General features: G+C 34.2%; 1 protein-coding gene across 2 annotated transcripts in view; it reads left to right on the top strand.

The window, feature by feature from the left end:
• The window catches only part of CCDC50 (coiled-coil domain containing 50), a 68,742-nt gene that overhangs the window by 45,698 nt on the left and 1,182 nt on the right, over positions 1–21,862 (top strand). The window contains exons 5-11 of one of the 2 annotated variants that reach the window (XM_012642295.1): positions 4,183–4,300; positions 8,775–9,302; positions 13,986–14,101; positions 14,543–14,587; positions 14,695–14,799; positions 16,610–16,689; positions 21,244–21,350. In XM_012642295.1, the coding sequence (XP_012497749.1) occupies positions 4,183–4,300; positions 8,775–9,302; positions 13,986–14,101; positions 14,543–14,587; positions 14,695–14,799; positions 16,610–16,689; positions 21,244–21,350 (1,099 nt within the window). The remainder of the gene's footprint in view (positions 1–4,182; positions 4,301–8,774; positions 9,303–13,985; positions 14,102–14,542; positions 14,588–14,694; positions 14,800–16,609; positions 16,690–21,243; positions 21,351–21,862) is intronic. The other variant, XM_012642286.1, reaches the window with a different exon arrangement.

Raw genomic sequence — 21,862 nt, 5'->3', positions numbered from 1 at the left:
GGAAGTGGTGAGAGGGAAGCTTCTGGTCGAGAAAATTCTCTCTCTTTTCCTAGTTATGTTGATATTTTACATTCATAGAATTGGTATTATCTTTTTAATATGTTCCTGGTTTTGTAGGATAATCCCTTTGGGATTATACCTGCCTTGAGATCCCTACTGAGTTAGATGTCAGTATAGTAATTGCTAGTTAATGAAGTTTAGAAAGCTAATGGAATGATTTTCTTTTTTTTTTTTTTTCTTTCTGATAGTCTTTTGATAATGACATTTTTAGATCTTCTTTTGGTTGTTTTTATACTCAGGATTTTCTTTTTGAAACCCACTGCCATTGTAGGATAGAAGTGAAAACTTTAAGGGAGAAGTAACCCTGATGTGAATCATACATAGGTTGAGCATCTGTAATCTGAAAATCTGAAATCCAAAATGTTCCAATGAGCATTTTCTTTGAGTATCATGTCAGTGGTACTTCAGAAAGTTTTAGATTTTGGAGCATTTTGAATTTTGGATTTTCAGGTTAGGGATACTTACCCAGTAAACCATAAAAATACCCCACAGAACCCAACACAATGTTTCAATAACTTGTCATCTACTTGGGAAAGATGTGCAGGGCTCTTCTGTGCTTCACCACACCTCATTTATATTAATGCCTCTCTTAGAGCCCTCATCTTTGCATGTCTTACATTATGGTAATCGTTTTGCTTTTAACACTTAGTAGATAAAAACTTTAAGAACACTGACCATATATACAGTTCCCTATTGGTCTGTAGCATGATGTTTGCCCCATTGAAGGGAATCAGTAAATCTATGTTTTCATTAAAATTACTTTCCTTTAGCATTTTAGAGATCCTTAACTGTGCCCTTTCTTACGGTTGTAGTTTCAAATTTTCCAGAGTTGGGTAAGCTTGAATAACAGAAAAGGGAGAGGTGAGATACAGTGGATAAATTCCCATTCCAATAAATGTATTTACTAGAAAGTTTTTTAAGGAACAGTGTTATTTTTACATATTAGCCCAAAGTAAGTCTACCTGATTAGGAAATAATTGAAAATGATTTTGAAGGGGCTTAAGAGTTCTTTTAGATTTGTTTTCCCAAGTTATGTGGAACATAAATTCTATAAGGTTTTTTTTTGTGTGTGTAAACAGAGCCTTCTTTCATAAAGTAAATTTGGAAAATCCTAAGTTAAAAGAGGATAACAGGTTTCTTTTCTTTTATCAAAGTTTTAAAATACACTGATGTATATTTTAAAGAGTTAAATATGGTACATGCCTTCTATTGAATGCCATGTTTTTTGGAGAACCTTTTGGGACCTGTGTTCCCAGGAACAGACCTTGGGAAGTGCTGTTCTAGACTAACCGTTACCAGGATGGAAGCTGAGGACCAAGGAGGTTGTTTTTGTCGAAGGTGACTAAGCTGGTTAGCTATATCCAAGTACTGTGACTAATAATTGCCGTCTTTAGCTTGTTTTAGGGGAAATTACTAATACTTTAGGTTGAAATCATCTAACTCAACTCATTGCACCGTAATGTTAGAAAGCAGCTAGGAGAACTGACTTGTGCTAAACCCTAGCTGTAATACAGACACAGTTTTCCTTGAATGTTTTATCCTTTCCTTCCTCAAGCCTAGCAAACCATTTCTTCTCACTAGAATAGAAGCTCACTCAAAAAAGAGCTGAGAGCTTAGAAGAGCAAAAAGGTCTGGGTGCCCAAGGTATACAACATATTATGATGATGATTATTTTTCTAGTTAATTAAAAGCACTTCCTTTGACTAGCCAATGCCATTATAAAGAAGGGGCATAATTTTTGTTTCTCTCCTGGTTCTTTACATTGGGAGAGTGGCTTATTACTAGGTATTCATTAGGACTAAATTGAATAACAGGAAAGCAATTATAAGTCCTTGGAGTCTAGTTTAATAATTTCTGCCGGCATTTGGGCCTGATAATTTTCCTTTGTATTTTTTCCTCAGTTATAGCAGGGGAAATTTTTGTTTACTGTAAACCAAACCACTTAGGAAAATGTACTGTTGGATGCTTAGTAAACAGAGCAACTCAGGGAAGTGTTTACATTTCTTTCCACTTCTTCAGTAAACAATATAGGAATGTGGAAGATTCTGTAAGAAATAATAGTGTTCGAAGAATCAGCTATCTGTTCCACCCATCTCTCTTCTCAACTAATTAATATATTACTTTGTAAGACATCAAAGGTAATGAAGCTGGCACAGGGACTTGCACCCGGTAAACACTGACCGATTTATTAACATGATGTATTAAGGAGTCAAAGACATTTGACTTTAAGATTAAATCATTCAAACTTTCCATTATACACGTAAAGAATTGAAGCCCCCAAAATTCATATTAGTAGTTACTATTTCTCTCCCAATGTCTCTTTAAAGCATCTCTGGCTTGAACCGGAAAGAAAAAAAGAATCGTCTTAACTTTCAGATGTAGGAGATAGTTTTTCCATCAAAGTCCTAGAAATTCAGAGTTCTATTCATGAAAAGTATACTTGTGTTAAATAGGAGTGTATCACTTACCTCCCTTTCTGAGTTGTAACATTTTGTGAGTGCCCATTCAAGCGTTTGACATTATAGCCTGGGCTTTTACGTAGATTATTTATCTATCTATATCTGTCAATATTTATCTGTATATCGAGGTTAGAAGCAATGTGTTAATGGACATTTTAAGTTTGAATTTAGCATTTATTTAACATAAAGTCAGATTTGTAAAGCTATTTTGAGGAAAAGTAAAAAAACAGCTTGAGGATATGGATAATCATTGCTAATTTACCTAGCCTCAGCATCCAAACTTGTTTGTGCATAGACGTGAAAAACGTTCTGCTTCACTGAGATGATTTTTTTTTTTTTTTTACTATGTCTTGCAGTGTTAGTGTATTCTTCATTTGGATATATCATAAAATTTGAGGAAGAATAGTTCTTGCTTCAAATTCCCATCATTAACATTTAAGTACTTCTTGTTTTTCTTATTATAAACAGAAAGAGGTAATAAGTATCTCAAACTATGTATGATTGTTATTAGCATTTGCACCAGTGAGTATTGTTGCCATATTTGTATGAGCCTTTACAAATCTGATGAGCGCTGTACACTTTTCTCTTTAAAAGTGTACATGAGCACGTACATTTATATGCTATTTCATGAGACTTTCACGGAAATAATCCTCAGATTCAGAACACTGTCACTCTACAGCTCAAAACCATTAGTAACCCTTCATCCCCTACATTATAGACTCCATACTTAAGATTGTCTATAAGATGTGCCTATGATCCAGTCTTAGATTGTTTTTTTAACTTCACCTTTCTCCACAACACCCCACATTTATGTTCTGAATGGACTATTGGCCGTTGCTTAGATTGATGCCCATTAAAATGTTCATAAATTTGCTGATGTTTTCTCTCCCTACTTTGGCTATTGGAATTCAGTTCTTTGTTCAAAGCCTAATGCAATGCAAAGTGTTATACTAAATCTTTCAAGCAAAAATAATACTCTCTCTTTTGTACTCCCATAGACATTTTAACCCTTTTTTTAGGCATTTTTAAATTTAACTTTATTGTCATTATTTGCATGCACTTTTGTTTTCATAAAGGGATTATAATCTTTTGGGGAACAGGGTTGGAATGTTATTCATTACTCCGTCCCTCACGGTGCCTTACACATAGTAACTGCTAAAAATTTGCCTAGAGATGAAACAGGTGGAAGACAGGAGGAAAATTGTTTTCTCTTTTTCAGTTAAGACAGTGATACTCGAATGCAAAGCTAAATCAGAATCACCGAAGCAGTCTTTTTAAAAGTTTTAAAATTAAATGATAAATATAATTTATAAAGTTTTATAGATTACTGCATGCAAACTTAAACATCAGCTTGGAAAAAGGGCCCACAAATATATATTTTAAAAATTCTGATGTATAACCAGCTTTAGGAAGTACTAAGGTTTGAATGTCTTCAGGTTATGTTAAATCTAAATTTCTATTAAAAATCAGCCTAACTCATCTAGATCATATGCCACTCCTTTAGAGCAATCATCTGTGACATTTGGGTGGCATGAAATAAATGCCAGAAAGTCTGGAGAGCCATGGACAGAGCTCATAAAAACATAGCAGTGGAATGTCAAACTCCACTACAAACGTTTGTTCATTTTCTGGTAATATTTTCCATTCCCTCTTGTCTTTGCAGGACATAGCTCGCCTCTTGCAAGAAAAGGAGTTACAGGAAGAGAAAAAGCGAAAGAAACATGTTCTAGAGTTCTCTGGAGCCAATGTTTATGGAGATAATTACTGTTACGAAGATGGAGGTAACAATACCTACATCATGATCTCTTCTACCCTTAGACTCAATAGTAAGATACCCCTTTAATTTTGTTTATAAAGTGACCTGGGAATGTTTCTCTTATCCCTAGGCACTGGGTATGTTTAGATTTGTGTCAGGATTCTATTTGAATTTGATGAATTCATCTGTTCCTTAATTGGATAACCAGAGACATTTTTATGACTGTTAAAATTTGAATATAGTTTTATAAAGATTAGCATGCATTCTTTTGTGCTGTAGTCACTTGGAATGCTTTGTTACGTTCTAAATACATAAAATGGGGTGTGGAAAATGACTGCTGAGGCTCTGGACTTAACCTTTGTCAAGGAAGTCTGGGCAGTGCTGTTTGAAGCAGCAAAGTGGTAGGAATGAAGAAGATACACCATGCGTCGGTTACTGGGTAACAAAGCTTTTTTCTATGCTTTCTTGTCTTTTAGACCTAGGCCGAGGGTTTAGCGTGCTGATGACAAATAATACTAAATTTTAAGATTTACTGTTCATTTTTTGCTTTCGATGCCTTCTTTGCTGTTCGATTACCGTATGGAATAATTTCTGAGGGAGGGAAATCCTTACAGAGTTTCGCTTCCCTAGTGCCTACTTTTGCAGTGTGCCGATGGTGTGGTGGTGGCAGTGTGGTGGTGGTGATTCTTTACCTTAAAAATGTGTTGGGAAATGAGTATTTGCAAATATCATTTATTCATTTTCAAAGATCTGTCAAATACATTTCCGATAGTTTCAAGTGTTGGTATTTATTGACATTCAGCTTGGAAACCATACTTAGGGTAACAAGTGAACACAACCTAAAGGCAATTTCTAGGGAGTAAAAATTTTAAGGGCAGTGATCCTAAAGGACCTTGCAAACCAATTATCAACTGATTTTCCATTATATAGGTAAGTATGTGTTTGTCTTTGATGAATAGAATGAAAGTGCCTATGTAGATGGCGGAATTATCATAGTTTGAATATAATCTTGCCCAGTAACATTTTTTGCTCTACATTCATCATAATCAGTAGTGCTCAGCTCTGTGGCCTATTTAATAAGCAGGTTGATTTTCTGTTTATTGCTTGATACATTCTTATTCCGTATGTAAAATACTCATTTCTTTTTTAGTAGTCATTTTCCTTATACGAGTTGTTCTGATGAAATTTTGTATTGTATCATTTAAAAAGAAAACTTATTGCCATATTTTGCTATACTAGAGACCAGAAGGTAAAGAATTACTCTTCAGCTTCAATTAAAATCTTAGAAATGTGGTCTGGAGTTTTTCCTTTGTTTTTATTTTAAATTCTGCACTAGAGGCATATTCACTATAAAAGTCAATATTTTAGACTTTTAAGTCTATAAAAACATAAGGATGCTAAGTAATTAAGTACACTAAAGTATTAATTTTAGCCTTTCTCTAATAAAGCCTTATACTGACTTAAATTGAGACTGAAACCTGTTTGCTTTGACCAGAGTACTGTCATCCTGATTCGTATCTCTAGAACAGGAGACTATGTTAACAATTAATTCAGTGGTTTTCAGATACACCTAAAACTTAAAAAAAAAAAAAACAAAAAACCTATATTTTAACTACTTTTGTAAATTTGTAGATAGTAGCATATATACTTGTTTTGGGGTAGGGATTGAGGGAATATTGCGGAATAGGAGCGGGTGACCTCCTGAGCATGTTTGTAAATACTGGAATTTCTTTTACGTCAGCTGCGCTGTTGTTAGTAGATTAAATATCGCTGAACATGCAGTCCTCATTTATATGCCTTTGAATTAGACCAGGGTGAGTTCCACAGAAACCACATTACAATTCAGCTTTTATTTACAAAGCAATCTTTATGTTCTTTGCAGTGATCCTTTCCCAACACATCTAGGATATTCTTTAATTATACTTCTGTATGTATAATTTGATTTTTGCTTTACTTAATAATTGCAGTATGTCATTATAGAAATAGTCATCTCTTCTGCTTTTATTTAACTTAAACTTTAATAAATTAATCTTTTAAAATGATCATTTATAGATTTCTTACAAACTTGAAATTATCCAAAACACTTGTCAAATTTATGTCAACTGTTAAATGGTATAAATTATTCACTAGTGAATCCATGTTTTTCTTTCAAAGCCACTTACCTATATTACAGCCATATTAGTGATTAGTCATGGTCTGTGGGGTCATAAGACCATGGTTCAAGTTTTATCCCTTTCTCAGAACAATTATATTTTTAATGAAGTTTTCTATTATAATTACTCTAAATATTTTTTTCATCTGTAAAATAGAGATTATAAAAATAAGTCCTTTACATGGATGTGGAGATCAAATAATACAATTTGGTGAAGGACTTGTAAACTCTATTTTTATACATATATCAATGTTATGTGTGTATAATGTATTTTTGTATATCTAAACAAAAATTATTTTAAAAGAAACATGGAGGCATGCATATAAAATATATATGTATATATGTACGCACACATGTATGTGTGTGTGTGTGTATATGTATATGCTTTGGCAATGAGGGAGTTAATTATATTTGCCAAATAACATGGTCTCAAGAAGCATACACGTCTCAGTTCTCAACTGAAAGGTTTTAAAGGATTCAAACACATTCCCCACCCCTATTTTTTTTTTCTTGCCCAGACTTAAAGCTATCACGGTACATGAGCTAGAGAATAAATATTTTTTGCCAGTCATCCCTGTGAAAATGAAGTAACAACTCTGTAATAATTCCCGCAACACATTTCCCTAAAGTAAAATCAGTTAATTGTTTAGAAGGAATTAAAAACAAAAGCAATCATAGCTTCACAAATCAATGTCAAAAACAAAACCCTTCTTGTTTCTTTTGCGCTTAAAGGCGAGCTTCACTTTTGCAGCTGTCTGTGGGCATATTGTTGTTAACACTGTAAACCATTATTCCCTGGAATGTGGTCATCATTTAACTAGCTAGTCAGTGTTATATTAATTTACGACAGTGGTCAATTAATTCTTTCTTAGTTATCAAGATAGACTTAATAGTTTGGGTAAAAGAGTAGATACTTTTTTTTATAACAGAGAGCAATTGTCCTGTTTCACTTTTGATTTATGTAAATTATAAATTTAATCAGAAATTATGAAGATACATACTTTAAGGACTGTTTAGAAGACAAATTTTAATCTAGATTTATCTTTCAGGCAAATTTCCTTTTCTTGTAGAAAGCTCAAGAGGAAACAAGTTCAAGTTTTTGAGCAGAAGCTTTTGGTATCAATGGTGCCTTCAGCACTTACGTTCTTACTCTATTTGTTTATCACATTAACAATATGAAATGAAACAAATAGTAAAAAAAAGAAAAAGAAAAAAACAAAGAAAACCTACAGTTCTTTATTTCATCTACATCTCATTGAATTATGGTAGTTGTTTCAAATGCAGTTCAGCAAGAAATGTATCTTAGCTATCTTAGCAATTTTCTATGGAATTAGGATTTCTTGTTATTATTTCAAAAGTGTAGTAGCAGTTTTAGAATCTATTAAAATCAATATATTCTTGCAAGGCACATGTTAATTTTCTGCCTTTGTGTTCACAATATGCTTCTACCTAAATGACACCTGACAAAAGCATCCATCTGTGTTCTGTTTTTGAAGTTTGTATTAAACTAGGGGACTTATATATTTAGCATATAACTTTTTATACAAAGAATACAATATCACAAAGTTTCTTGAAATGTATTTAGGAAGTGAATCCTTTTTATCTGCTTCATTAAGGCATCGCTTTTAGATTTTTTTCCTCTGCCAAGGTTTAATTAAGATTGAGAACAGAGTTATGTAAAGATAATAGGGTCATTTACTCAGCTAAAAAATCTTCCTCTACTCCATCCTCTTCCACATTGAACTGTAATATAGAGCTGTTCTATGAAGTGGCCAGGATTTTTTGATTTGGCTCTATAAGGTGGGGGGGATAGAGGAATACAAAAATCTGCAGATCATTTTTCTAAACTAAGCAGAAACTAGGAACATTCTGGTATAGCTTTATTATCATGTCCAATAAGAATATTTGAAAGCTTCTAACTGAAATCACAAAGCTTAATTTTTTTGTTGTTTTACAATATTCTTCAACTCCTACTTTTTAACCTGTACTAGTTTCAAATTGGTTTTATATGTAGAATTTAACATTTAATGGCCGTAATTTTTGTTTGGCAAATATTAAAGTACTCTGCTAACTCTGCCTAATCATGATCAAATTCTTCTTTCAAATTTAAGTCACTTAATTTTAGTTTTTTAGCTTTTTGGCTGTGTACCCAGAATCCTTCATGTATGCATGGATCATTCCAGTAAATGCTCATCCCCTCTTCTCAATCTGTTAAGTTAAAAAGGCAGTTTTCTCCATTTTAAGAGTATGTTAAACTTGGGCCCGGACTCTCCCCTGTGTAATGAGTTCATACTCTCATTAAGTTAACCTGCATTTTTATTTTTCGCATCCTTCCACCTCTCCTCAGACCAGCCAAGGTCAAGGAGGGCTGGGGAATTGGGTTCTGGATTATCAAGGTCTTGTAGACTCCACAGTGATGGAAAGACTGCGAAACAAAGGAAGGAGAAACTGAAACACTCACTGGAGAACTCGGAAGAGCTGGAAGAACAGTGTTCATCAGAGAGACCCCTGTCATCCTGTAGCAGGGGCGAAGTGAGAGGTGATCCCCAACTTAACTGTGAGCAGCATGAAAGGAAACGGTCTGGTCAGGAGAGGCTCCGGAGACCTCCCCTTCCCAAGATCAGTGGTGAGGTGTTCCTGAGCACTGAATGTGATGACTGGGAGGCTAAGAGTAGCCATCGAACTCGGAATTGGGAAAAACGCCCTCGACACCAAGACCGACTTTCTCCCAACTCTTCACAGAAAGCAGGGCTTCACTGCCAGGAAGCTGTATATGGGAGGGACCTTGGGCCAGGTGAGCTCAGAAAAAGGAGACACAGACCCAGGTCTCCTCCCTTCTCAGAGAGTGAAGAGCAGCTTCACCTTCAGAATCCAGGTAATAAAGGACAGTCTCCTTGGAAGTCCTGGTATCATATATAAACATACAAACCAATGTATTATTAATAATGTAATATTTAATAAGTGTCTTAAGCAAACTTTTTTCTCTCCAGTTTGTGCTCATGACTTTGAACTCATTCCCAGAACTAAATAGTATAAAAGGTATGTACTTAATCTCAGGTCTTTAGGAAGAAGAAAAATATTTGTTCCTCACCCCTTCTGTGACAATGCACTGATTCCATGGAAGATTCTTCCAGGCTCAGGTTACATTGGAGGTGCCTATCCCAAATACAGTTCTTCATTTGCTAAGAGCATATGTCAGAGATTCTTATATGAAATCAAAGCTCCTGAATTTCTGGCTTTACATCAGTGAACCCAGAAGATCCTGCCTTAATATTATTTGCCTAACTAAAAGGCCGGTAGAGCTGGAAGTACTAGATTTTCTAGACCTCAATTTTCTCATTTGTAAAATGAGGGGTTGAATAGGCAGTCTTTTAACACAGCATTTTTCAAGTTATTGGCCTTAGTCCATTTTTGTCAGAATCAGCTCTTTCCTAAAAATACAGATTTCTGGGTTTCACATATATTATCATTTATGGAGTAAGGCCTGACAGTTTGGGAATGTTTTAAATAGACCTGGAGGTGATTCTTATGAACTTAAACTTTAAAAATCATTGCCTTAAGTTACTTTTTATGCTTTAGCTTTCTCCAGCTTAACTCTATACTTGGTGTTCTAACTTGCCAATACAGGTAAGTTCTTGGTACCTTATAGGAATGAAGTGACTATTAGAGGTAAGCCTCAAATTTCTAGCATCTCTGAGCTTAACTCTGAAGTCCATCATTGACACAGTAATAGTTCTTTCCATTTTCTGGAATCTGCTGACGTGATGTATTCCATGTGGCTGTTACAGTAGAAGTCATAGCACCACACTATCTGATATTTTAGAATTCATCTTTCAAGTTTCATTTTACTTTTACTGAAGTTTTACAAAGATGGAAGGTTATTGGGGAAGTAGTACCAAGAAGGCATCTTATTTTCTTTTTTATCGTGGCCCAGTCAGACTCTACTTGTAGTTGGAAAACTAGTTTCTAGTTTACAGATTCAGGTTGATTCAGTTGGTTGTTTTTCTATCATGTTATCTCTTATAAAGTGCTTGGTTGTAAAAAAAAAAAAAAAAAAAATTAAAATTCAATTCAGCAAGTCATACTGAGTATCTGCTACAGATATTCTTGCCTTGGACTTTATATTTGGATCTGAGCCTCAGAGGTTAATAGTCAAGCCAAAAAGATGAATATGTATATAATTCCAAATTACATATACTTTGTTAGGGAGACAAGAACAAAATGCTGATAGAGAATAGAGGCGAGAGTGGTATAATCTATCTGAAGTAGGTTTATGAGGAAGTTGTACTATATCTAGGTTTAGAAAGACATCTTGGAGTTCCAAAGGTGTGGGGGAGTATGGGGGAGGAATGATGATTACACTGACCTCTATATTTCTGATTCTGTAAATGTGACATTTTAAATGTGCTCTGAGGGCTAATTAGGCTTTATGGCTTTTAGTTGTGCTCCGGGAAACAGGCTTGGGAAGCATGACACTAAATACTGACTCACAGGCTCCATTACTGGAATTGTGAATGTTTTGTTTTATTTTGCCAGCATGAGGTTTTAAAAAACAGTGTGGCTAGGCAGGTATTAAAATGGCTACAACATGAGCAGCTTTAGTGTCTATCATTTTATATTCAGTTTGCTGTATAAATTTTACCTTTCTTACCTCTCTAGGCATTTGATTTTTCAACCCCCTGGAATAGGTCAGATGATTACATTAGAATATAATTACTAGGTACTAGTATCTATTCTTGCTGTTGTAAAATCACAATTCTTAAAGTTGTTAGCACAGGCCAGAGTTTTATTTAACTTAATAATGAAGAAACTAGCAGGACGACAAAATGATGGTGCTAAGCATTTGCACAACCACATTTATAGAATCAGTTGAAAAAGGAATGCAAAATAAAATTGCTAAATGAAGTACAACATTGGTTAACTTTCTACAGTAACTTCTCTATTGAACTATAAATTTGTAACAGCTTATCATTTTCTGCTCAGGGCCATAAAATACCTGTACTTTTCTACTATGAATTGTTAGTCAAATATACTGTGATATTCCCTAAGTGTCAGGCTAGTTTATTATAGAATACCCCTGTGTGATATAAAAAAATCTACCAGTCTTCATTTACCCTGTTCTAAACTTGGAATAAATTGATCTTGAATACCAGTGCTTTTAATAGTTTTATTCTATCAGAATTTATTTCAGGGGAAAATTTTATTTGTGTTCATTTAGGGAAAGTCTTGTGTTCTCAAACTGTAGGATGATGAACAGAATAAACAAGGAAGAGCTAGATTAAGAAATATATGGAACTGTTGAAAATATGGCTCACCTGATTGTTTCAAAACTAGTTTCCACATTCTGTTTAGGTTATGGGAGACAGGGACAGCTATTTCATTAATCTTTTTCAATTAACTATGTATTTAAAAGTTTTTAAATATCTCCATTCTGTGTAATGACAGCCTTATACTGCATTATCTGTGGTGTCTTCTTATACATACTTACAAAAGCCTGTTACATCCGGTACAGAGAGGACCTACTGCAAGTAGACATCCTGCCAGTCCGGAAATCCAGTATCCCAGGCTGTGGAGATTTTCTTCTTTATAAGACTTGCAAATTCCAATGATACATCAAGGGTTTAAACAAACTGTTTCCCCTTTAAATATTTGGGACTGAGAGAGATAGTACCTCAGATTCTGACTCTTATTAATGAAGTTGTCATTCTCTTTTGATCTGTCAGAGTTTACAATCTTATCACCCTGTCAAACCAATTAAGACTGTTCAGTTGAATATGTCTTTGATAGAATTTAAAACAATGTGTCTTTGATAAAATTTAAAATAAAATAACTTCTCAGTTATTTCTGTGGTATACAGTAGCAGGCATAGTGGGAAAGTTTGGTATCTTGAAATCTGAGCACGTCTCACTCTGTCATTTCACTGGATGGGAGAATCAAAAGAGCTAGGCATGTTCTGTCATCCTCAGCTAGGCTTTGGGCTGCTCATTGAAATGTCATTTTTCTATAGATTAGAATATGGTATAACAGCCTGTCTTATCCACTGACTTTGCTCAGTACTAAGTTCTCTGTCTAATTTAATTTATTTTTCCTGAAATCTGCCTTTCTAGTTATGACCAAGCTAATCGCAACTCAGGGAGGTTGATGTCCTATTTACATACGGTCTACTCTTGGGAGTATGCTGTCCCAAACCACTCAGGAATCCGGATTAAAACCATTCCAGCCCAGCATAAAATATAGCAGCTTTAGAGATGATTTGAAGTGGTCTGTATAATCAGCTTCTGTTAGGCCTAAAGCTAAGAAAGCCAGGTTTACTAGTCTTTATTTGTGGGAAAGACAGATAGGTATGAATCTTTAGCTTTTGAATTTCCCACAAAGATAGGTTGAAAGTTATACAAAGATAGGCTTCATAAGATAATGTAAGTTCTTTGTGTTTGTTCAATATTTAGTTTTCTTTCCAGTTTTTTATTTTTTTTGTTAACAGCAAGTGAAGCAAATGTTGTTAGGCATCGTGATAATTTTGATGTATGTAATACAGTAAACTAGTTGTTCCAGTGGTAATTGTAAGTAAGAATCAACTGGGAAGACTTAAAGACTTACCGAAGGCCAAGCTACTTAGATTAGACTCTCTCAGGTTTGGGGTAAATATCTTTATATTTATTTAAAGCACTCCCAAGTGATTGTTGTATGTAGCCTTGATCTACAGCCACTGGTGTAAAGAGATAGGCAATCAGGAGTATATTTTCTTTCTTCCTTCAATAGTACATTTACTGAAAGTCACTATTTCAGATGGCTAATCTTGTTCACTGCATTTACAATTTTTGTTGATTCTGAATATAATGTGTTAATATTCACACAGTTGAGTCGGAGTATAGAGTCACAATTGACCACCAGTCCCCCATGTTCCTTTCTCCTCAGAAGAATAGAACTCTGAAGTCATCGTGCACTTGATATTTCCCTTATATCTTCCCTGAAGTTTAACAGTGCCATTAAACTGATCAAAGCTATGGGAAAAATCTAAAGCAAGTATGTGTGTTTACCATCAGAACAGAAGCCATGGCTTCCACTTCTTGACTAATGGGTATTATCATATAACTCTGAGGTGATGCTGTTTCTGTTCCCTCTGCAATAATGTATGTCTGCTGAGGTAAATCCAATGAAGCCTGTCATTTCCTCCAGTTTTGACAGCTTAGCCTCTTTTAAATTCTGACTCTGTAACTTGATTTTCTTTAAATTCTTTTTTTTTTTTTCCACTTCCTATTTTGCCAAGGCCTCACTTGCAGTTCCTTATATGATTTTCTGTTGTTGAAACTATGTGAGAGGGGAGTTTTTACCAGGTAGGTTTGAGTGGATAACTTTGTTTAAATGTGTGAATTATCTGCGTTGCCATTTCCATGCCTAGGGCAGAAAATATTTCACATGCACCCCACGCTGAATTCTGGAGTGGAGGCAGCATTGTCTGTGTTAGATACTAAAGAAAAACTTCTTTACCTTTAATTTTTTGACTTTTCAGAGAACATCCTTGGTTGCCTTATTACATTGAGTTTTTTTTTTTTTTTAGGAATGAAGCCAAGAATGGTAAAAGAAACTGTCTCGTCTCCACCACGAGTGACCCACAGGGATCAGGAATGGTATGATGCTGAAATTGCCAGAAAGCTGCAAGAAGAAGAACTTTTGGTAAGCATGTTTTAAGGGAAAAGTTCAGGTGAATCAGGTTTTGTGTGAATTGAATCAATTTTGAGATTGTATAATAGGCATTATAGTCCTCCATCAGTTGAAATACTAATATCATTTTTATGAGTGGAAAAATCAAGACAATGGGAATAGAGTATCTAGTTTTATTTATTAAGTAAGCATTAACAACAGAACTCATATTGCTTTCTCTCCATGATTAAGTTCTAATAATTCTCTGAGACCCTGTTGTAGAATTTATAAGAAGAGCCCCTGCTCTGGCTGATGAAAGTATACCAACTCATTATTAACTTCAAGAATGTTAATCAAAACTAGTTTTAAATACTGGTTTATTTTCTATAAGATTTTTTAAGTGGACAACGTGGATTCCATTTTTTGTGTGTGTTTTTTTTTGGTTTTTTTGTTTTTGTATTTTTTGTACCACAGGCTACCCAGGTGGACGTGAGAGCAGCTCAGGTAGCCCAGGATGAGGTAAGTTTCATATTAGGTAAAGAGTTCAGCTGATATTCTTTGGAAATATCCCAGTATTTTTCTACCTACAACTCTGCAATTAATGATACTGACTGGATTTTGTTTAGGAAATTGCTCGACTTCTGATGGCTGAAGAAAAGAAGGCTTACAAGAAAGCCAAGGAGAGGGAGAAATCATCTTTGGACAAAAGAAAGCATGATCCCGAATGGAAGGTAAGGTGTGTTTCTTTGTTTTGTTTTGTTTTGTTTTAATTAGAAATAAAAAGGAACTCTGCTTTTAGGGTAAACTCTGCAAACATATTTAGGATATGCAAATTATCCTTATTGCATGTGAATCTGATTTGTAAAAGTTTATCATTAAGGAAAATTACTGAATTCTTAAAAGTAATTGTGTAAAAAGTTACTGTTAAGATTGAAAAACTCATTCTGTTCATTTTAAGACCAACTGAGATGCAAGTGCTTCTGGTCATGAATGATCTTAGTTTTCGTTATCCATTTCTCAGATTGCAGAAGAATGTAGCATTTTCACATGCTTTCAGATTTTCCGGTGACCTTCTCTTCGTCTCTCTACTTTTTCTTTGTGCTTGCATTATTCTTCAGCCCTGTCATGCACCTGTTTCTTTTTCCTTTGACGTAACTTCATCTGTGACAGACTAACAGATATATACTTATCACCAGCAATCATTGCTTATGTCACAGTGCAAGAACTATCTAGTGTGAGCTTGGACTGTTACTTATCTCTCATTAATCAGAAATAGTTGACAAAGTGAGAAGTGACTGCAGTTCATTCTGCTGCAAAGTAATCTGATTAATCTGATTGTTATACGTGGTAGTTGTAAGTTCAGTTCAGTAGAGTTTATTCATTAGTGACTGTGTGCAAGGCATCACCCTGGAGCTACATGGAAAGACAGATCTATTTTTTTCCTGATAAGAGTATATAATGTAGAGAGGAAGACAGCTAACAAATAGAAGGTCAGGCTGGATGGAAGAACACCAGAAGAAGAGGAAGAAAATTCATACAGTACACAGGTTTTTTAGAGAGGGAGTTTGCACTAGGCTTGAAAAGATGCAACCAACCATGTGTATCTGTGATGCACTTGATGTTTAGCACTGTTTTCTCTGGAATAAATTCCTATCGTTATCTTGGTCTCACCTCACAGTCTCAGTAATAGCTGTGAGGAAAAAGATGTAGAAATAATGCCAATAGTATTGCTGTATTTTTTCGTTGTTCAGTTACCCAGGTTTTAGTCTAAAAACAAATAAAAGTATTATTTCCATATTAATTGTGTGTATCTAGCTCCCCCTTTTCCCCTCTTAGTAACTCAAGGTTTTTCCTCACATACTTCATTTTAGTCAAGGATTCCCAAATACTTCTGTTACGTGAATTAAGCCACATATAATTGCCCAGGAGTTACTCATATTCTTAATCAGGAAGGGTAGGTATTTGAAGCATTATAAATCAGGAAAGTCAGAGGGCAGTGGCCACATTTCTAGCAAGTGTCAAGACTTCTGTGATTTCCACATTCTATAACTGGTGCAGGAACAGTTCCTCTCCTGGAAAAGTTGACCTGAACTTGCCTTAGTTTGCTGACTGGAAAATCATTAGCCCCATATCAGGTGTGCAGGAATAAGTTTGCGAGAGCACAAACCTAAATTCCATAGACTCTGGGTGTGTCCACCATTCTTGTCAGTCGCCATGCAGCTGTTAGGGCAATAATCAGTGACTGAGCACACCCATGTGGGAGAGCGTGTTTGTATGTGTTTAGCCTACTGATTTGGCTGCTCTGACAGCCTCCAGCATACCTTTATAGTTATAATTTTTTACCTCTGAATGGCCATATATAAAAATATTTTATGTTGCTCAGTTAAATGTAAGTAACCTGAAATTGCTAAAGGAGAGCTTGGCATGATTTACGTATTTTCTAAACCTAATCTTCCTCTTTGTTTGTTTGATGTTTCTGTATTGTGTGTATTTTTCTTCTTTGCATGTGTGTGTGTGTGTTTTTTTTTTTTCTGTACACAGCCCAAAACACCTAAATCAGCACACTCAAAGTCAAAAGAAAGTGATGAACTTCACCGTTCTAAGAATGACAGGCCAGCACGGTAAGATGACACCTGAAAAGGAGAGTGAGGAAGTTGACTTCGGGGTGAGTAAGGAGATGTCAGTTGCTTAAGAAGAATATTTGTCCTTTGGAGAGGAGATCCAAAAGTCTACAATTGTGAGGTGGTGTCAAGTCTTGTAGGGTTATTTTCAATCTTTATTTCCAGTCTTAAATTAGGTTAAATAAGTTAAATCAGGACATTTTACAAAAACCAGGGTGTATAAGAAGGGATATACGTTTTGTTAGGACCAGTTCTTATCTCTGCATTCATTAAATTTATGCTGTCAGCTAGGAAGGGATGAGATTGACCATTTTCCTAAATAAAATCTCAGGTTTTAAATTTTTACTGGGTTTCATGGTTATACTGGTATATGCGTGACATTTACACGTGCTCAAACTCATTTCTCTCTGAGTCTCAATGTCCTAGGCAAATATGTGAGTCATTGCAGACTATCTAAATGCCACTATGTCAAATAGCTGTGGCTATGGTATATATACTTTCTTACTTCTCTCAAGCAGTTGTGGGTCATAGTTATGGAGCAAGTGCTATCTTTCTAGTTCCAGTTGTTAACGTTCTAGTCTCCAGAGAAGCAACCTCTTTTTTACTTTATTGCTTTTTTTTGCCTTTCAAAAGAAAATATGATTGGAATATGAAGAGAAAACATTAAAAACAAAAGAACAAAAGTAACACTAAATCTAACGTTTTGAAAACTTTGAATTATTAAAACCTGAATTTTGGTCCTGATTATTAATATTTATTAATTTTTAAGTACAAATTTTATTACACTGAAAAATATACACTGTTGTTGTCACTCATTGCCCACATTTAAGCTGCTAGACTTGTTTTCTTCAAGTGAGTATATTTAGTGTCCTTAAAAAATCATCCTCTATTTTTAAACTCATATTCTTTCAGAAGATAAATATTCTTCAGAAAATTATCTCAGGTTTGTATTGCTCTGAGGACAATAGTAGTATAGTTTATCTAATTATATAAAATCTGTTCTTCTTATAGCTTTTGATTAAGCAATGCCAAACATTTTTTAAAGCACATTTTAAAACTGTATAGTTTAGTAAATCCCCAAAGTATCCAAGTAAAATAAAAAGCAGCTAAAGTGTTCTGAGTAAGTAAATATGCCTGGATTATTATTCTTTTTTTAGTCAAATGCATTCAAATCATCTTAAGGGTTATTTTATAATCTTCAAAGTCCTTGGCCTCTTTAGCATACTAATAATTTTGAAAGCCGATATGATAGAACAGTCTAGGATGACTATTTAAAAAGGTTTATTAAAGTTTGAAAACAAGTTTCTGGAATGTAATAGGTACTTCAAAAATATTTGGCATTTTGAAAGAACGAATAATCGAAAGATCATGTTAAAAGCAGCTGTTATAAATTAGTGTAAAGTGACTATGGCCACTAGAGTGGAAATCTTCTTTGACATTAGAAGAGCATTTGCCTTTAAATATTGTTTATAGAAAGATTGTCTTATATGACAAAACAAAAATGAGTAAGAATTTTATGAAACCTGTATTTTCATAGTTAAAAATTAAAGCCTGTATATTTTAGATATATAGATATCTGTATAGCTAATCTCCAAATATATGCTTTCTGGTTTCAGTCTTTGGTTTCCTCCTTCATATTTAATCATGGTGGAAAGGTTTAGCTAGCTATCAGTACAGAGGGTGAGTTTCAAGGATTGAAAAACATGGAGCTTCCTAGGTCAAATATTTATTACTTTAGTGTAATAATAGTAGTGGTAGAGGAGAAACAAATTCTCATGTAGAGCTGATTACATGGTCAAAAATTCAATTTCTTGGTCCATTACAAAATTTTCTGCTATCTAAGGAAATAGAGAGCCAGTTAGCAATCTGAATTAATTCCAACTCTTTATAATTGGAAAAAGTTTCAAACCAAATTCCAAATTGTTTTAACTACAGGAATTTATACTGGTAATACTAGTTCATATTTTACTTGCATTTTTTCCTTAGGAAAAGTTAAAGATTTTATAGATCTCGTTTAGTGCCTAGCACAGTCTTATGAATGTGAAATACTTTTATGTCCACTTACTCACTGATCAAAATGGTTATTTTTTTAAATTTCGGAATAATACAGGGGTACAAATGTTTATCAAATATTTATTGGTACCCTAATAACTGCTTAGAACTAGGGTAAGCAGCAGTCAACAAGAATGATTTTTTTCATGATCTCATGAAGCATATCATTTCAACAAATAATTATCTTATAAATAACTATTATGATTGTGTTAAATGCTATGGTTGAAAAGTATAGAGTGTTATAAGAGCATAACGAGGCTACCTGGTTTGGGTATCTGGGCAGGTTTCCTGAAGAAGTGAATTTTGATGGGAATTCTAAAGGGTATTTGGCTATATCACTAACTTAAAAATATAAATTATTTCATGAGAACGATAGGAAACAGGTAATCCTAATACAACAAAAACTATGAAACAAATTACTGGTTAATAAGATTTTTCTAACTTTGAATATAAATACCCTTAACTTTGAAACAAATGTCTCCAGTGCAACAAAATAATGTGACAGGACTCCCGGTAGCAATAAGCCAAGATTTATTCTCTGTATAACCCCAAAACTGAACAGTACAACACACCGAGAGAACTGAGGGCCTTCTGGATTGATTTCTGATTGTTTATCCCTACATGGAGGTCCGAGAGAATTTTCTGACATCCTGTGTCCTGTTTGTAGCTTTAGCATCCTTTTCCTTGGTGATTAGTTGATGGTGAGGCACTAATTATGAAATGTTTTTATGAGTCCCACTCAGTTTTTGGCTTTCTGGGCTTTAAAAATTCTTTTTTTTTTTTATTTTAGAATATTATAGGAGTACAAATGTTTTGGTTACGTACGTTGCTTTTGTACCTCTTGAGTAAGGTTAATAAAAGAGTAAAGAGTAGACTCTGCCACCCCGGTTACCAACCCTGTTTTCTTGGGCCTAAGTCACTTCTTTACCTGTTTGTTTTATGAAGCTAAATTCCTTAATCCTGGAGTGAGATTGATTTGTCTCAACTCTTCCTAGTAAGTCTTATATTACTTTTTAAAGGTAAATGTTATAAATATCAGTTAATGAAAGAAAAACGCCATTTAATTTCTAATATTTGTAAACAGTTCAAAGAGCAAAACAAGAAAAAAATGCTACATTATTCACTACTCTCAAATCAATTATGTGTATAACAAATGCCTAAAAATGTACATAATAAAACATATTATCATCAAATGGTATTTGAAAGTATAAGATATAGATACATATGAAAGTATACATATGAAAATATAAATACAAATGCGTATATATACACATATATATAGTCTTGCATACGATGCTGTTGCTCCTGATAAAAATACACACCCACACCTGTGGAGCAAAGCATAGTAGAGTGGTTAAGAATACTGGTTTGAAGTCTAAAGTCTAGTTGAATTTGAGGACTGACTCTGCCGCTTAACAGCTACGTGAACTTGAACAGATTACTTACTTCATCTCTAACCTAATCTAACTCTAAAATATGTAAATAATAACTATCTTACAGACTTGTCTTAAAAGTTAATTGGAGATAATCTGTATAGAACTCATAGTGCAGTCTTCAGTCTACAAACAAGTGTCCATCCCATGCCGACCTCTTCCAGATGCTGAATACCCAGGAAGAGACTGACCTGGGTACATAGTGAACAATTTGAAAGCATTTGCCTTTATTTTTATATGACTGAGCCCATTGTACCAAACTGACTGTCACTTTACAAACCTCAGGACACTTATGCCTTCTAGATTTTATATATTAGATATAATTGCATAAAATGTCTTGTAACATGATTATATGTATGATAAATCTTAACCTCATCTGATTCTATGCTTTAATGAAAAATGTGAGTATGCCTTTGGGAAACCAAAAGAAGAATAGGAGATTTTGCTCTTCATCTTCAATGCCAAATGTTTGTAAAATTTTACATTAAGTAATTTAAAATAATAAAAAGTTTGGTAGAAGTTTCCTAATTTTGTTTTTTACGTTTTGTTTTCTTTTACATAAAAAGTAGCGAATGTATTACATAGAAAGTTGCAGATGTATTAAGATCTACTTCGCCACCTAGTGGATGAAGGAACTTTGTTCATGAAATTTTATGTTTATCCTAGCTAGTTTACTCCCTCCTTGCCTGTCTTCCCTTCTCTTCCTTTTTTCCTTAACTTTATTACTTTCTTCTTTTCTATTCTTTCTTTTCTTCCTCTTTGGTAAAACCTACCAAAACAAAGTATATTTCCTATTAATGGCAGCAGTCCTATCTCATTAATTTTTGTTTATCTAGCACAGTGCCTCATACATATCAGTTGTTGAGAAAATATTTTCTTCATTGAATTACATGCATAAAAACGAAGAGTAAGACAAAATAATTTATTCATATAACTGTCTTGGAACTAAAGTGCAAATTCTAAAGCATTTTGCTTTTCATTTCTATAGAAAATGTTTTTACTGTACAATCCAATGAGAAGTGGAATTATAGTAAACAGAATATCTCTTTAAATTCTGGCTTCCTTTTAGGCCACCACCACCCACCACGACAGATGCTGAGGATCTGGATTACACTCATCATACAAACCAGCAGAGTTCCACACGTCATTTCTCAAAATCAGAGTCCTCTCACAAAGGTAAGAAGAGTATGTAAGGTCAAGTGTAGGGCCTTTTTTTATAAGCCTCATGTGTTGGTGAAAAATTCAGATACTATCCTCTGATCACTCAAGTGGGAAAATAAGTTATCTTCCTTTCAGCAGATCCTTATAGTGTTGTTCATTTATTAAAACATAAATAAAAAGATAAAAACCAGAAAACAAAATTTTTTTGTGTATTTGCATTTTCCTCTGGAGAGAGTTTAGAGCTTCCATTCAAGTCTTTACTAAAGGGTGATTTTTGACCTCCGTTTAGATCTATAGGACAGCTTTTTCTATCCTTGCTCTTGCTTCCCATCCACTCATGACTCTATTAATTAGATGTAAAATATCCACACCTCCCACACAAAACTTTTATGCATAAGAAAAATGGAGCAAAGAAAATGAGGAAAGAATATAGATACCTAAATTGTACCAACCTTTAAAATGGAAGAAGTAGTTGGGTGTATTTGCTCTTCCAAGGATATATATTCACTTATGTGCATTTTTATGAA

Source organism: Propithecus coquereli, unplaced genomic scaffold, assembly GCF_000956105.1.
Source record: "Propithecus coquereli isolate 6110/MARCELLA unplaced genomic scaffold, Pcoq_1.0 Scaffold10, whole genome shotgun sequence".
Lineage (NCBI taxonomy): Eukaryota > Metazoa > Chordata > Mammalia > Primates > Indriidae > Propithecus > Propithecus coquereli.
This window is presented reverse-complemented; position numbering and strand designations above follow the sequence as displayed.